Source organism: Borostomias antarcticus (genome assembly GCF_949987555.1).
Source record: "Borostomias antarcticus genome assembly, chromosome: 4".
NCBI classification, from domain to species: domain Eukaryota; kingdom Metazoa; phylum Chordata; class Actinopteri; order Stomiiformes; family Stomiidae; genus Borostomias; species Borostomias antarcticus.
Genome location: NC_140237.1, coordinates 34,487,834 through 34,503,055, shown reverse-complemented (window position 1 = coordinate 34,503,055; position 15,222 = coordinate 34,487,834). Strand labels below are relative to the sequence as shown.

General features: G+C 47.1%; 2 protein-coding genes across 2 annotated transcripts; one reads left to right on the top strand and one right to left on the bottom strand.

Moving 5' to 3' along the window:
* Positions 1–3,439: 3,439 nt before the first annotated feature.
* On the top strand, positions 3,440–4,954 carry kbtbd13a (kelch repeat and BTB domain containing 13a; the record flags this gene model as incomplete). Its single annotated transcript, XM_084437480.1, has 1 exon — positions 3,440–4,954. The coding sequence occupies one exon, from the start codon at positions 3,440–3,442 to the stop codon at positions 4,952–4,954; it is 1,515 nt and encodes a 504-aa protein (XP_084293606.1).
* A 1,033-nt stretch (positions 4,955–5,987) lies between these two features.
* Positions 5,988–13,952, bottom strand: ubap1lb (ubiquitin associated protein 1-like b). Its single transcript, XM_084437135.1, has 5 exons — positions 13,557–13,952; positions 10,921–11,517; positions 9,320–9,532; positions 7,051–7,152; positions 5,988–6,494 (listed from the first exon to the last, which is right to left on the bottom strand). Exons 1-5 carry the CDS (start codon positions 13,686–13,688, stop codon positions 6,360–6,362), a joined length of 1,179 nt encoding a protein of 392 aa, XP_084293261.1. The 5' UTR covers positions 13,689–13,952; the 3' UTR covers positions 5,988–6,359.
* Between the last annotated feature and the right edge of the window lie 1,270 nt (positions 13,953–15,222).

Genomic DNA, 15,222 nt, shown 5'->3' with positions numbered 1-15,222 from the left:
GCGAGAGCCCGACAACAGCCTGCTACTCCTACAGGCATTATTATCACGACCATATTATACTCACCAGTCAGGCGTAAGCACGGACAAAAACAAACATCACATACAGATGAAACAACTCTAGTGAGCGAGCGCCATTTGAAAGGAATTCTGGAAGAGTCACAGACCTGTGGAGAACTCTTCAGTATTGTCCACTGCAGAACCTTTTACATGGACATTTGCGGTATACAGTAGTAGGCCTGTTTTGAAGTACACAATGTATGTTTTCAGAGAGTTTTGCAAATGGATGCTTTTGCAGTTGCTCATGGATGTATCTTCATGAATGAGGCTGGGTTTACAGTAACCTGACCAAAGCAAGAGGGAGAAACATCATGGATCACTGAGCTATTTTGAACGGAGCTATTTTTGAGCTATTTTTTAGCCAACATGCTGCATCACAATGTGCGCTGCGATCTCACAGAATGGGGTCCTCCATCGCCATGCCAACTTACTGTAGATCCTTACAACACAGCTCTGGATGGCTTCAGCGTGACCCTCACCTAAATCTCAACATACTTGTTTAATTTTCTTCAATCAGCCATGACAGACAATAACAGAAAACATAAGTTACACACTAATACACAGAAATAAAGTCGTGTTCATTCCTCTGGGGGGTAAAAGGGGTAGAAGGGCACTAGCCCAGTGTCCATGCCTCTGGGAGGGGTAGAAGGGCACTAGCCCAGTGTCCATGCCTCTGGGAGGGGTAGAGGGCACTAGCCCAGTGTCCATGCCTCTGGGAGGGGTAGAGGGGCATTAGCCCAGTGTCCATGTCTCTGGGAGGGGTAGAAGGGCACTAGCCCAGTGTCCATGTCTCTGGGAGGGGTAGAAGGGCTCTAGCCCAGTGTCCATGTCTCTGGGAGGGGTAGAAGGGCTCTAGCCCAGTGTCCATGCCTCTGGGAGGGGTAGAAGGGCACTAGCCCAGTGTCCATGCCTCTGGGAGGGGTAGAAGGGCTCTAGCCCAGTGTCAATGCCTCTGGGAGGGGTAGAGGGGCACTAGCCCAGTGTCCATGCCTCTGGGAGTGGTAGAAGGGCTCTAGCCCAGTGTCCATGTCTCTGGGAGGGGTAGAAGGGCTCTAGCCCAGTGTCCATGTCTCTGGGAGGGGTAGACAAAACTGCAGGTCTGCTGCAACTCTTGGTTCTTTTAAAACAAGCCTGAAGACTTTTCTTTTTGCCACTGCTTTCTAAGAGGAGTTATGTTTATCAGTATACTGCACTGTAACTTTTATTCCTGTATTCTATTTGTCCTTCTTTTTGTTTTAAATGTCTATAATGACTTGCTTTTTGTTTTAATGCTTTTAATTTGTCCTGCCCTTTGTTTTAAATGTCTATAATGTCTTGCTTTTTGTTTTAATGCTTTTAATGTCTCATGTAAAGCACCTTGAATTGCCCTGTGGCTGAAATGTGCTATATAAATAAACTTGCCTGGCCTTGCCTTGCCTAGAGGGGCATTAACTCAGTATCCATGTCTCTGGGAGGGGTAGAGGGGCATTAGCCCAGTGTCCATGCCTCTGGGAGGGGTAGAAGGGCACTAGCCCAGTGTACATGTCTCTGGGAGGGGTAGAAGGGCTATAGCCCAGTGTCCATGCCTCTGTCCATCTCATCTGGACACTGTGCCAGTCCCCTTCTTCTTGGGACTGCGGTGGATGGAACAGAGCCTGACGAAGATGGTCTCAATCAGGTGGCAGCAGTCTGGCCACTGGGCAGGCGGGGCACTTGTGGTGAGCGCATGCCTCTTCACCTTCTCCACCCCTGGAGTGACCTCCTGCCCCTTCTGAGGAGACCTGGACCTCCCTGTGTCCGGCCTGCTCTGGTGTCTGGCAGACTGCAAGCACCCAGACAGGACACCTAACGGCCGTGTTGGATCAGTTGGTTCATGAGTGTGGTATTTTGAAAGGTGGTGTTTTGAAATGGCAGAGAGAACATAATGTTTGAGTTCTGTGTCTAATGTAGAGAAGTGTGTTTAGTGTTTTGCAGGTGTGAGGCTGAGAATGTGCTTACAGTATAGTTGTGCACATCTGGGCTGAGGTTTTGCTCCTTGAGTGTCAGGTTTCATTAACTGTGTTGTTTTTAATTTTAGTGTTGAAGCAAACGGAAAAAGACAGTATTATCCTCTGTGTTTTAGTATAATAGTGTCTAAATGTATATATTCACTGTAGGATTATTAATAAATCACTAATATAATGTTCAATAATCTGTAATATGTAAACAAATTTCTGGCAAAGATGACGAACCAAGAACCTTGGATTCAACTTTGCTCTTATATAAATGTGACAGGTAACCAACAATCCCTACTGGGTCCTAGCGCCCACCTGGCACATAAATACTGTCTATATACAAATAGAAGGTTTTTAAAATAATTTATTATACACAAAAAAATATTTTTTATATATACATCAACATTTAAAAACTTTGGTGATTGAGGATGAGGCCATACAAATCCCCTTTTCCTTCTTTCAGTAGCAATCTGTAGACCTGGATTCAAATCCAGTTCAAATCATGTTTTTTTCTCTTCATTACAATGAAGAGTCAGATGAGCTTTAGATAGATATCAACTTTATTTGCTGTTTAAGCAAGTCTGTCTGTCTATCTATCTATCTATCTATCTATCTATCTATCTATCTATCTATCTATCTATCTATCTATCTATCTATCTATCTATCTATATTCTATAATTTATACATAATACATACTGTATTATTATTTTTTTGTACTCTTCCATGTATATTCTTTACTCTGATGTATATTCTTTATTCTGATCTATTCTGTAGCCTACATTCTCGCTGCTGGAACGCCCCGGGGATTATTAAAGTTATATAGTATCTTATCTTAAGAGTACTTTTTATAATTCAGTCCTACAGTATTACACCCTTGCGAGGCAGAGTAGACTAGAATACAGCAGACAAGGGCATTAACATGGAACTGTCTCCAAACACATGTGACCTCGCTGAACAATCTATTGTCGTCACAACAATTTTACGACTGCTGCCAAGGACAAGTCCGGACATTTTCCACTGGCAGCCGTGAACAAAGAGCCATAACCCATCAGCATAGAGCCGCACCAGCTCACACCGCCATGGCTGTCTCCTCTTTCAGAAGGTCAACACTGGTCTCTCCGACGGCCGTGTGTCATCATCATAATACATCACAACCCAGCCACGCGTCCCCTCGCTATGTATAGACGAGGCTATTCTTGTAGCTGTGCAAAGAAATACAAACGGCGTATACGCTGTCAAGCAGGCCTACAGCTGGATAGGACAGGGGGGGAATCCATCGATCTGCCACTGTAGTCTGGCTGAATGGATTACAATGGATAACTGGCGTTGATATGGGCGTGAGGTACTGGTAGGCCTGCTCTGATTGTACTCGCATGTGTCCTCTGGGTATAATCTTTCCATTTGGCTAGATGAGCATCTATGCCAGTGCGCTGATGGAGCCGAGCAGCTGCGCCGGCTCAGAGGCTGACAGCGACAAGCCTCCAGAGCCAGCCGGGATGGACAGCCTGAAAGTGAGAGTGGATGCGAGCGTTTTCGTGGTGGACAAAGCCCTCCTCACTCGGCACTGCGAGTACTTCCGAGCCCTTTTCCAGTCGGGAATGAGGGAATGCCAGCAGGAGGAGGTCCACCTGAGGGAGCTGGGGGCCGGGGGGTTCCTGACGGCGCTGCGCGTCCTGAGCGGAGAGCGTCCGGTCCTCAGCGAGGACCAGATCGTGGGGGCCATCGAGTGCGCTGCTTTCCTACAGGCGGAGTCCATCAGCAAACACCTGATCGACATCATCAACTCTGACAACTGCCTGCTCATGTACCACACAGCAGCCACCTATGGCCTGCGAGAGCTATCCCACAATGCCGCTCTGTTCATCAGAGACATGTACTCCGATCTCAGGGAGGAGGTGGGCACCTTGCCCGGAGAGCTAGTGGAATATGTCGAGTCTCTTAATCCCAGTAAGTACATGGTCGTCTGCACACACTCACCCGCCATTGAGCTGCTGCAGGACTTCCAGAGGACAGTCTGCTACCTGGATGAAGAGGAGAGGCACTGGAAAGTCCTGACTCATTTACCCATGAGCACTAGCACAACAATGGCGGGTGTGACTGTGTTAGACAACAAGCTCTACATCATCGGAGGGGTGCATGACATCAGCAAGAAAGTGGTCGACGCCGCCTTCTGCTACAGCCCAGAGAGCGACGCCTGGTCTGTGATCCCGGGACCCCAGCAGCCTCGCTACAACTTCACTCTGGTGGGACACGAGGGCTGCCTCTACGCCATCGGAGGGGTGTTTGACAGGAAGTCCATGTCGTCTGTGGAGAGGTACAGGGTCTCTACAGGAACCTGGGGCTTTGTCTCTCCGCTGCCCTGCCCTGTCGCCTTGGTGGCCTCGGCCAAAGCCATGAGCAGGATCTTCATCTGCCTGTGGAAGTCCGGCGGCGCCACGGAGATCCATGAGTATGTGCCCTTGAGGGACCGGTGGGCTGTCGAAACCACTCTCGTCCGACAGCAGAGCTACGGCCACTGTATGGTGGCCCACAGGGACAATCTGTACGTGATGCGTAATGGGCCCTGTGAAGACTTCCTGCTGTGCGTGATGGACTGTTATAACCTAACGACAGGCCAGTGGACGGCCATGACAGGCCAGTATGGGAACAGTAAAGGAGCCCTGTTCACCGCCGTGGTGAGAGGGGACTCGGTCTTCACCCTCAACCGCATGGTGACCACAGAGTACTCCGTAGAGGAACGCAAGTGGAGAACCAGGAGGGAGATGGCTGGCTTCGGGAGGATCGGGTCCATGTACACGTTCCTGCTGAGGACGCCCAAGGACACAACCCCCCCTGGGGGGAACTCTCAGTATTTGATTGATGGTCTAAACTTAGGGAACCGAATTGACCACAGCCCTAGATGCTCTGTACAATGTTTCGACTGAATCCTTATGAATAACTTTCCTCTATGATGTCAATGTAAACTAATAACTGTAGATACAGTTCTAGAACTCAGTGTTAATGGCTAAAGTGATATTGGCTTAATCTGCCTTGGCTTGGCAAGTGCAGTACAAGCAATAAGTCAAGTTTGTACAGGCATATGAAATTGCTCTCTCCATGGAAATTACACAAACGGTCAGTTATGTATTTAAATACTTTTCCTGTTCCAACAACAGACACAGAACCCCAGAGGTCCCAGTGGTACCTACGGCTAGAACGTACGGTTTAGATAAGGCCAGGATAGCATTCACAGAACATGACTGGTAAGAATGGATGTTTGTGGCTACGATAAGAAAGACCTCTTTAGGTGAACAGTTTTGTCATTCCAACGGGATGACCATGTGTTAGTACTAGTAGAGGATACTTCATTAGATAAAGTAAATACACAGTATATAGTATATATAATCAATAAATAGTTGGCGCAATAGATTGGATTATCGGAAGGAATGTAATTATCTGATCAAATACTTTTTGAAAGAAGACCCTTCAAATCACTTTCACTTAAGATGTGAAGAATGTAACTTGATGTGCAGGTTTCTCCTTTTACTAACAGATAATATATAATCTTTTGCTCAAGAAACTTTGACTGTAGTGAGATAGTTTTCTCTCATCCTTCAGGCTTAGGTATGTCAGTGAAGTTATTTAATAGGAAAGTGATAAAAGAAATGCTGTCCAGGCCAAGTAAGATGTCTAATGTGAGCCCAGTCCATCAACAGCAGATACACATCTGTAATAGATGCTGACGCTTCCCTTTGCTCTGCTCTCATCTAAAGCCCGCTGGAGCTTTGACAAATATAACAAAGCTGTTTTTTGGTGGCCAGCCCTCCAGACATGGGCACCGATCACCAGATAAGGCATGGCAAAAATGTGAACATGCCCCTTGCACAAATTAATCTTACTCTGTATTATGCATAGAAACCATATGTAAATGTTTATTGAAGCTTACATTACATTCATAAACACTGTTAGCTACCCGAGTTCTCAACATAAATACATTCTTTACATAGCTTTATGAGGTCAAATTCAAATTAAAGACATTCATTACATTTGTATACTCTTAGATGTCATTCTTTCTGTTCAGTATGCCTACATGCATCATACAGAAACATGTACAGCAATGCTTTAGATTCTGTACAATTGCAAATTACAGACAAATACAATTACACTGGATAATTTACAAACAAAAGTGTTTATGGAAAATACCTTGTCCAACATCTTTACTGAAACTGTATAGAAGATGTGATTTTCCTTATTAAAGGCCACTTGTCCTCTCCTCCTGTTGTGTACTATTGTGGATCGTTAACCAATTGAACAACTGCACAATGTGTATGTGTGTGTGTGCTGCCGCGATCACACCACGCGCGTCATCAGTTCCTCCAGAGCCCTCTCGCCATGGTTCTCGTGGACCAACAGCACTTCCTTGATGGTCTCCAGCTGGAAGCCCATCTCGTTGAACTGGGCCAGCAGGTGAAGGAACTCAGCGGCCTGGAGGGGGGGAGACACTGAGGCACTGAGAGAGCCTTCCTCTCCTCATTCAAATTAGGAAAGCAACTTATGCTGCTCGTATTGTTGCCTCCCCACAATTCATTCATTCATTCATTCATTAATAACCTTTATTTGGTTTCTCGGGAATACAATTGAGGGGCAGTCCCTCATTTTCAATGTAGCCGAGACAAAACAAGCAGCAACAATAAAAAAATGTTAAACAATAAGATGTCATCACAAATAACAATATAATTTAAAATTAAACACAATAAACCAGTACGGATAAAGAATATAAAATAGAACAACTTGTGACATAGTCAGTAGTAAGTCAGTCATTAAAAACAGCTACAAACAGGCAGTAATGTGCAAAACCAGGGCTTTAAAACTGCCCCTACGAGGGCAGAGAACTTATATTCAGCGCTTTTTGAAGCGCATTCCATGAAGTTGGGGCACTAAAAGAAAAAGTTGATTTCCCAAGTTCTGTCTGGACATGACGGATTTAAAGAAGCAGCAGGTCACCTGAGCGGAACAGATAGCAGAGAACATTGATTGTTACCTTAGTCTCAGAGTTGTGGAACATCTCCAGGGCCTCCTCCACCTGAGCCTGCTCGTGGCCCAGCTCACACAGACGCTCACACGCCTCCAGGTAACTCAGGATCTGCCAGGAACACACGATGGAAACAATGAACCACACAGAGCATATTCACTTAAAGTGAATATCTCAGATATCAGTATTCTCTCCAGTGAAATGTATCACAGTCCAAATATTTTTAGGTGTTTGGCATGTCTTGCCCAGTCCAAATATTTTTAGGTGTTTGGCATGTCTTGCACTGAGTCCTCTGTGGGATCAGTGAAAACAAGCGCCAGGGGAATTCTTATGTCCAAGCCATGCCAAACATGTAAAAACATTCGGATTGCGATACATTTCACAGGAGAGCATACTGAGACTGGTACGATTACACCCCCTGCTTTTCTGGAAATGAGTCAAAACCCAAAGTCCTAACTCATCGCTGTACGCTGGCTGACCTTCGCTGACCTTGCAGAGGCTCAGTCATTAGTACCTGTTCATTTATAAAGCCATCCTAGGTGAACTCCCGGCACAGCGGCCTGTCAGGAGTTCCAGTCTGAGATCTCATCATGTGATCCTGTTGTGTGGCGAGAGCGATGACTGAACTGGGACAGAAGGCTTTTATGTGCTGTGCTCCTCTTAACTGGAATAGCCTTCAAACATATCGAAAACTAGTGGAACTGGTCTCTCTGCCTGCTTTTAAAGCTCTCACAAGCTTGTTGTTAAGTATGTCCATAAATATTTTAATTTGTACACAGTAATCTCTTCTTTATTGTTGTTTTTTATTGTTGTGTTTGTCTTTTAATGCTATTTTGGCCAGGTCTCCCTTGTAAATGAGATTTTTCATTCATCTCAATGGGAGCACCTGGTAAAATAAAGGTTTTTTACAGCCTGTTGGATAAAAGCATATTGTTTTAATAGCATCATTCTGAAGTCAGAGGGAAATGAGATCTGTGAAGTGAACTGTGAGAGTGACCCCCTGCTACGCAACAAACGCACCAGTCACATGACCCTGATGAAGTCAGTAGTGATCTGATCCCTGCTCATGTAGCTGTGATCAGGCTGGTTCACCAGCTGCCTCCACTCCTCACACAGCAGGGAAGACGGAGGGAGCTGAGCCCTAAATCCATAAATGGTAAATGGACTGCACTTATATAGCGCTTTTCCACCTTAGCGGCACTCAAAGCGCTTTACAATGGCCTCTCATTCACCCATTCACACACACATTCACACACCAATGGCGGAAGCTGCCATGCAAGGTGCTAACCTGCTCATTGGGAGCAATTTGGGGTTAGGCGTCTTGCTCAAGGACACTTCGACATGTGGACAGTCGGAGCTGGGATTCGAACCACTGACCCTTCGATCACTGAACGACCCGCTCTACCAATGTGGTCCATGTTAATGTTTGTTGGTGGTTAAGGAGGTCCATTCATACTCCGTTCCCTCCCTAAAAAGCTTGTACGCTATTCAAAAATGGCCTTAGAAGGAAGACCATTATGACATGGCACTCTCACCCCCCCTTTCCTGTCCCCAGCGCTCAAGCAGATGGTCCAGCCAAGTGGCCACTTCCTCCATCCCACAACTGACCCCCAGCCCCTCCTCTCCTGCTGGCCTGAGATTCACACGCAGTCCTGGGGGAGAACCGGGCCTGGTGGTGCTGCTGATCCAGACCCGGCTGTGGAAACTTTGAGGATCTGGTGTCTATTTTTACGGTGGTGCTCTGGGTTTTTCTTGCCCTCTGCTTCAGATCAAGGGGCTGGAACCAGATGATGTTCAACAGCCAGGTGGACGCTGAGATGGATTCATGGTTGGGAAGCTGCTTGGATGCTGGTTGGGAAAAGTGCTTGAAAAATAGAGTTGGCTGCCAGTTGTGGGAATTACAATAAGTTAAATTAAAGTGGCCGTGTGGGCTCACTGTTGAAAATGTGTCCCCTATTGAAAATGACACTTGGTGCTTTTGGTCTTAGTGATACATTCCTTCTATCACGTTTGAACTTAATTACAGTATGAAGAATTAAGAAGCCGACCTTACTGGCTTTGGGTAGAATAACAGAGCCAGATCCAGGGGATAGGAGAGGCTTGGCTCAGTTTGTCGTAGCAGCGTAATGATCATCGGATTACAGATACAAAGATCTGCTCTCTCAACGTTGAGACGTCCTCAGCCGGAGCAGGACTAGAGAGACACTACAGACTATGGGTCAGCTGGTAGGACAGGGAGACAAAGCTCCGACTTTAGTTGAAGGTGTGGAAGGCGGACCTTTTCCGGGCTCTGCTGGCCAGTCTTCTGCAGGGCGATGATGGCGGTGCGGAGGGGATAGCCTCTCTCTGTGATGGCCTCCAGCAGCTCCCTCTCCTCCGGGCCCAGAGCGGACAGCAGCTCCGCCGACGCGTCCGGCGCTCCGGCATGGGAACCCGCGGGCCGCGGTGTCAGGGAGGGGGGAGGAGGCGCGCGGGGGTTCGGACTCAGAGACTGCAGGACGAAAACAAACTGCATGAGTCATGGTCCCTTGAGCAAGTGTGTGTGTTTGTGTGTGCATGTGGGTGGGCGTGCGTGAGTGTGTGTGTGTGTGGGTGGGTGTGTGTATGTGTGTCTGTTGGTGGGTGTGTGTGTGTGAGTGTGTGTGTGTGTGTGTGAGGGCAGCGACTGGGAGGGAGAGAGAGGAGGCAGTGTGTGTGTGTGTGTGTGTGTGTTGTGTGTGTGTGTGTGCGTGTGTGTGCGCGTGTGTGTGCGCGTGTGTGTGCGCGTGTGTGTGTGTGTGAGAAGAGAGAGCGAGTGAGGGATCGAGAGGAATGAGGTTGGAGAGAAAACATGGAGAGAGAGAGAGAGGGAGAGAGAGAGAGAGAGGGAGAGAGCACAGGAGAAAGAAGAGAGAAAGGGAGAGAGAGGGAGAAAGAGAGAGAGAGAGGGAGAGAGAGAGAGAGAGAGAGGGAGAGAGAGAGAGAGAGAGAGAGAGGGAGAGAGATAGGGAGAGAGCACAGGAGAAAAAAGAGAGAGAGGGAGAGAGAGGGAGAGAGAGGGAGAGAGAGAGAGAGGGGAGGGAGGGAGAGAGAGAGAGAGAGAGAGAGAGAGAGAGAGAGACGGTCGACCCCAGGCTGGGAGAGGTCAGTGTGGATCCCAGCCTGGCTTTGATTCCTCCATGTCTCCCTGGGACCCGGAACCCTGACCGGCAGCGCGGGTGACAGAAAACATTGACGGGGCGTGACGCCATCCACATGCTCCGCTAGACGACTTTCACAAGCAGCTCTGCTGAGAAAGACACTCGGAGTATCGTTACTAGCGCTCGCTAATCCTGACGAACCAGTGATAACCTGGGAGGATTCCCAGCAAAGACTTTACACTACTTATTTTTAGACCTCATATCCTTAAAAACATTTGAGAAACGTGAATTGAAAAAAGACCAGATAGTTAAGATCCAGTCGAGCAGACATAGCATTAGCCTTAAATAACCCACACTCTCAGAGGTATACTGATTACTGACTAAAGCGTGTGTTGTATTTACTTAACTTTTACTCTCTACCATGATGAATTGAGTATGGTTATATAAGAGCAGAATCATTGTTTTCACTTCCTTTGGCCTGGACTGTTTTTATACCTCTGGTAGTGTGCTGATTTTAATACCTCGCTCCTCTTTTCCAGGCCTCCTGTCTGGAGCCACTGATAGGACGTCTGTGCCGTTTAAACACAGCCTGCGCTAAGGCCCTCTGCTACACATCCCAGAGAAAAAGCCTTTTCACCTTAACTATTCCCACTGTTTCCCATAAACCCTGAAACAGCGGATTGTTTCTCCAACAAACTCCTAAAAAAACCATGATAGGAATTTAATTAATTCTGGAGTGGTTCGAGGCTCATTCTCTTACTGGCTGGGTGGGTCTGTGATGCTTGATGGAGGGGGTCCAGGTCGCGGTGTGGGCCCTGGCGTTGGGGGGTCTGTGTGAGGACGGTGGGGGGGCCAGGTCTGGTCCCGGCGGGCGGGGGGTCTTCTGACGGCCCCCTCTGATGGTGTCCAGCGCTGAGAGGGAGGACTGGCGAGCGGAGGGCTGGAGCTGGTTCTTCCTGCGATGGTGACCCGGGAGGCTCGGTGTGCCAGACGGGCCCGGCGGGTCAGGGGAGCGGCCTCGCCGGAGACCGGGGCGACTGGAACCCGAGCCTGGACCTCCGCTCCACCCTCGCTCCTCTTCCTCCGAGCTGCCGCCCCCTTCCTCCCCAGAATCGGAGACGATAGACTCGGCGGCGGCGCGCGCGTCGGCGGCGTTGAGGCTGTGGGAGCGGCGCCGAGGACAAGCTTCCCAGAGGTCAGCGCTGCGTCGGCTCTCTCGGGGGCTGCTGAACATCTGCCAGTAGGGGGGGCAGGAAGGCAGTACCTCCGAGGGGCAGCGGGGGGCAGGAGAGCTGGGCTGACCTGTGTAGCCGCTCTGCAGGCCTGTCAGGACAGACTTCTCCAGGCTGCAATCATACTGACCCACAACAAAATACAGGAAGTATTAGTGATGAGGGTCATTTCAGCCCGTCCTCCTCACCTCCCCAGAACTCTCCTGTGGACTTCACCCCTCAGTAATCACTGATCCAGAGGGTTGGGTTGGTTCAAGCATTAGGATGGAAATATGTCTCACCTACAGTATCCAATTACTTTGAACTAGTTTAAAGGAGATAAGCAGGAAGGTCCCATCTCTCACATACAACAGGCCTCAGGATGCATTACAGCAAATTAACATGTATTCCATTTTCCTCTTTCCCTTCTGTCGTTATTTCAATCAATTCATAGACTTGATATATTATGGCATACCTGTAATGCCAAACCCCAAGTCAAGTCCTCCAAAAATGCTATTCTAACAATTTTCCATATTAAAAAAGGCGAAAGTGACTGTGTCCATCAGAGCAATGTAAATCGGACGTCCACAATGTTTATGAATTATGACATATTCAAAGTGAGGTCATCGCACAAAGTTCAGTCCTTCCAGACGTAACCGATGTCAACTCGTCTGTGTTGTGTTTTCCAAGGCACCCTGCCTCGCCCACGACGACAGGTCTGAAACCAGGTCCTCTGACTCCCAACCGCTGTTCTAACCAGCTACGCCACAGAAAACACAGCTATTCGGTGATGCAGACAGACATTATTTATACTAGCGGAGTGATTTTATCCAGCTCAACTGGGTTACACAGGGAAGCCCTGGGGACTGTTGCATTTGGAGAGAATACAATAGTGGACCCAAACCAGCTCCCTCTACATCAGAGGGGATGAAACCTTTCCCAAATAAGGCTCTTTTAATCACCATAGTGTGTTTTCACATGGTAAACGCTTACAGTCTGGTTTTTATGAGAGAGTGATCCCCTGGCAGCTGAGAGAACTGACTGGTTACTGCTACACCGCCTAATGTCCTGATGAAAACAGGCAAATAGAATCTGCAGGACTCAACTTCTCAGAACTATGTGAAATACTGCCCCAGATGTACCCAGCTACTCTCACAGTGCAGTATAGGCTGTACTTTTATTGGAAATGCAGCCAAATAAAGATAATGGAGGTCTCTCTCCATATTCAGACTGGTCTTAGTTATAGCCCCAACCACTGTACTAGACTACAGTTTACAATATGACACTCAATACTGTGTTGAGACTGATGTGATTCACGAGAAACGTCCTCTGTTAAATACACAAACATTTAACAGTATAGACCTTGAGCAATCTATGTCTTGAGTCACAGTGGGATTCAATCTTGGCAGTGTAGCAGTGAAAAGGTCAGAGTTCACAGAGTATCATAATAGTTACTCAGACAGTAATTATACTCCAGACCGTAGCAGGAGACATCAGCTCTTTCCCATGATTTCAGCTTGTGCCCAAGTCACTGACATTATAATGATAAATCCTAGAGACCACATTTCAAGTCAAGTCTAGTCTGTTTACGGTCACATCACTGTACGCGAGTGAGCCAGCGAGTGAAATGTTCAGGTGTGTGAATCTCCAACGTGCAGTTACAGTAGAAATGCAGTTAAAAAAACATAAACAAACATGATTTATCCTCCTAGTCAAGATTGGTGCTACAGTCAGGATTGGACTGAACACTTCTACTCAGGATTGGACTGAACACTTCTACTCAGGATTGGACTGAACACTTCTACTCAGGATTGGACTGAACACTTCTACAGTTAGGGGACAGGATTTGTTCTGTGTTGACAACGGGATAAGTGTCTCAATTGATAGCACACGCACGCACACATACACACACACACACACACACACACACAAGATCACAAACACACACACAGACACACACAAGATCACAAACACACACAGACACGCACAAGATCACAAACACTACACTAAACACCTTGATCACTATAATAGCTGTTGTAAGGCATAGGCGAAGAGATTACCTACTGTAGTGACACATACACACAGGTATGCAGGCACACACGCACACACACACACGCACACACACACACACACACACACACACACACACGCATGCACGCACGCACGCACGCACGCACACACACACCTCGGTCTCTTGCAGTATGGTGAGGTAGTCGGGGATCGTGATCTCCGGGGCTGTGATCAGGTCCACTTCCTCCTTGGCCCCCGCAAGGGTCCCCAGCGGGATCTTAAAGCAAATCTCGTCCAGACCAGTCATTCTTCTGCTCACTGAGGGAGAAAGAGTTAGTTATGGTACTTATTATTATGATTAGCCTACTATTGATGATTTCAGAATCAGATCAATTCCACAGCATGTGTGTGTGGTGAAAAGTAATTTTAGTACAGTGCTCTTTCCTGGTTAAATAATGTTAGTATGCAACAGAGCTGCCTGGATAAGGTAAAGTAGATCGTTAAATCCAAAGATGATTTTCTAGTTGGTTTAGAAGCCTTACACTCCTACTCTTTCTCCTACAGCATCTATCTGTTGATTCTGTTACACAAAGCTGGCGGAAGCTGTCTACAGGCGGAGGATTAGGGATTACAGCACAAGTCTGTCACACAGACCCTTGATACTCCTCTCTAATTGGCCAATGGCAAGGAATCTACGTAGTGAACCAATCGACTAATCCCAAGGAGCGCTTCAAATCAATACTGACACGAGATCACAACCATACGGAAGGATTAGGGACAACAGCAGAGGTTTTTTTTTTTTAAGTTTCTGAGTTTAGTCAGAAATTCTGACTTTTTTCTCAGAAATACTGACTTTTTTTCTCAGAAATACTGACTTTTTTCTCAGAAATTCTGACTTTAATCTCAGAAATTCTGACTTTAAACTCAGAAGTTCTGACTTTAAACTCAGAAGTTTAAAAAAATAATAAACTCAGTTGTTGGCCCTAATGCTCTTCCGTCCAACCACGGTTTGTCATGTAAGTAATAATCCTCTGACCAACAGACACACCTCCTGCGCCCCAGAGTAACCTCATGTAAACAAAGGTTCGTGACGAGTTATAAATACATCACAGAACAAAGAAAGCTAATCACTGGCGGCCCCAGTAACCCAAGGAAGCTAGACTGTGCTTTTAAGGACGGAGAGATATGGACATATGTTAAACAAGCTCATTAAGGAACAATGGAAAGTTCAAAAAATGACACGATAGGCTACTGTACAGGCCGGGTGGGCTGGGATCACCATCCTGCCAACTGATCACAACAACAAAAACACAACACCAATATCACCACAGTGAGTTAACCCCAATATCATATGAAAGCATCATAACATACCATCAACACTCCCCTCATAATGATCAACACGGGCCACCTTCTGCACACTTTCAACACACTTTTCTCTCCCACATTGTTAGGCCTATGGTCCCGATAATGAAAGCATCCGGAATCAATGTTTTCACTTCAAAGTCCAGGCCCGTAGCCAGGGGGGGATCGATGGAACCCCCCCTCACGACCAAAGGTCCAGAATTCAGGACGAAAGGTCCAGAAAATAATAAAAACTATCTGTCAGCCCCCCCCCCCCAAAAAAAACGAACCCCCCCTTCCACGAGGCTGGCTACGGGCCTGAAGTCCACTTCAATGTACAGTAGATCAAAGAACATAATTAAAGACGCCATCGATAACAGAATGAATCTACTGATCCCAAGGAGCAACACACGTTATAAAACTCTCCTTACTGCAGTAACATAGATCAGACTCAAAGCATGTGGTTCTCAAATGATGAGGATCTCAAATCAGACAGTTTA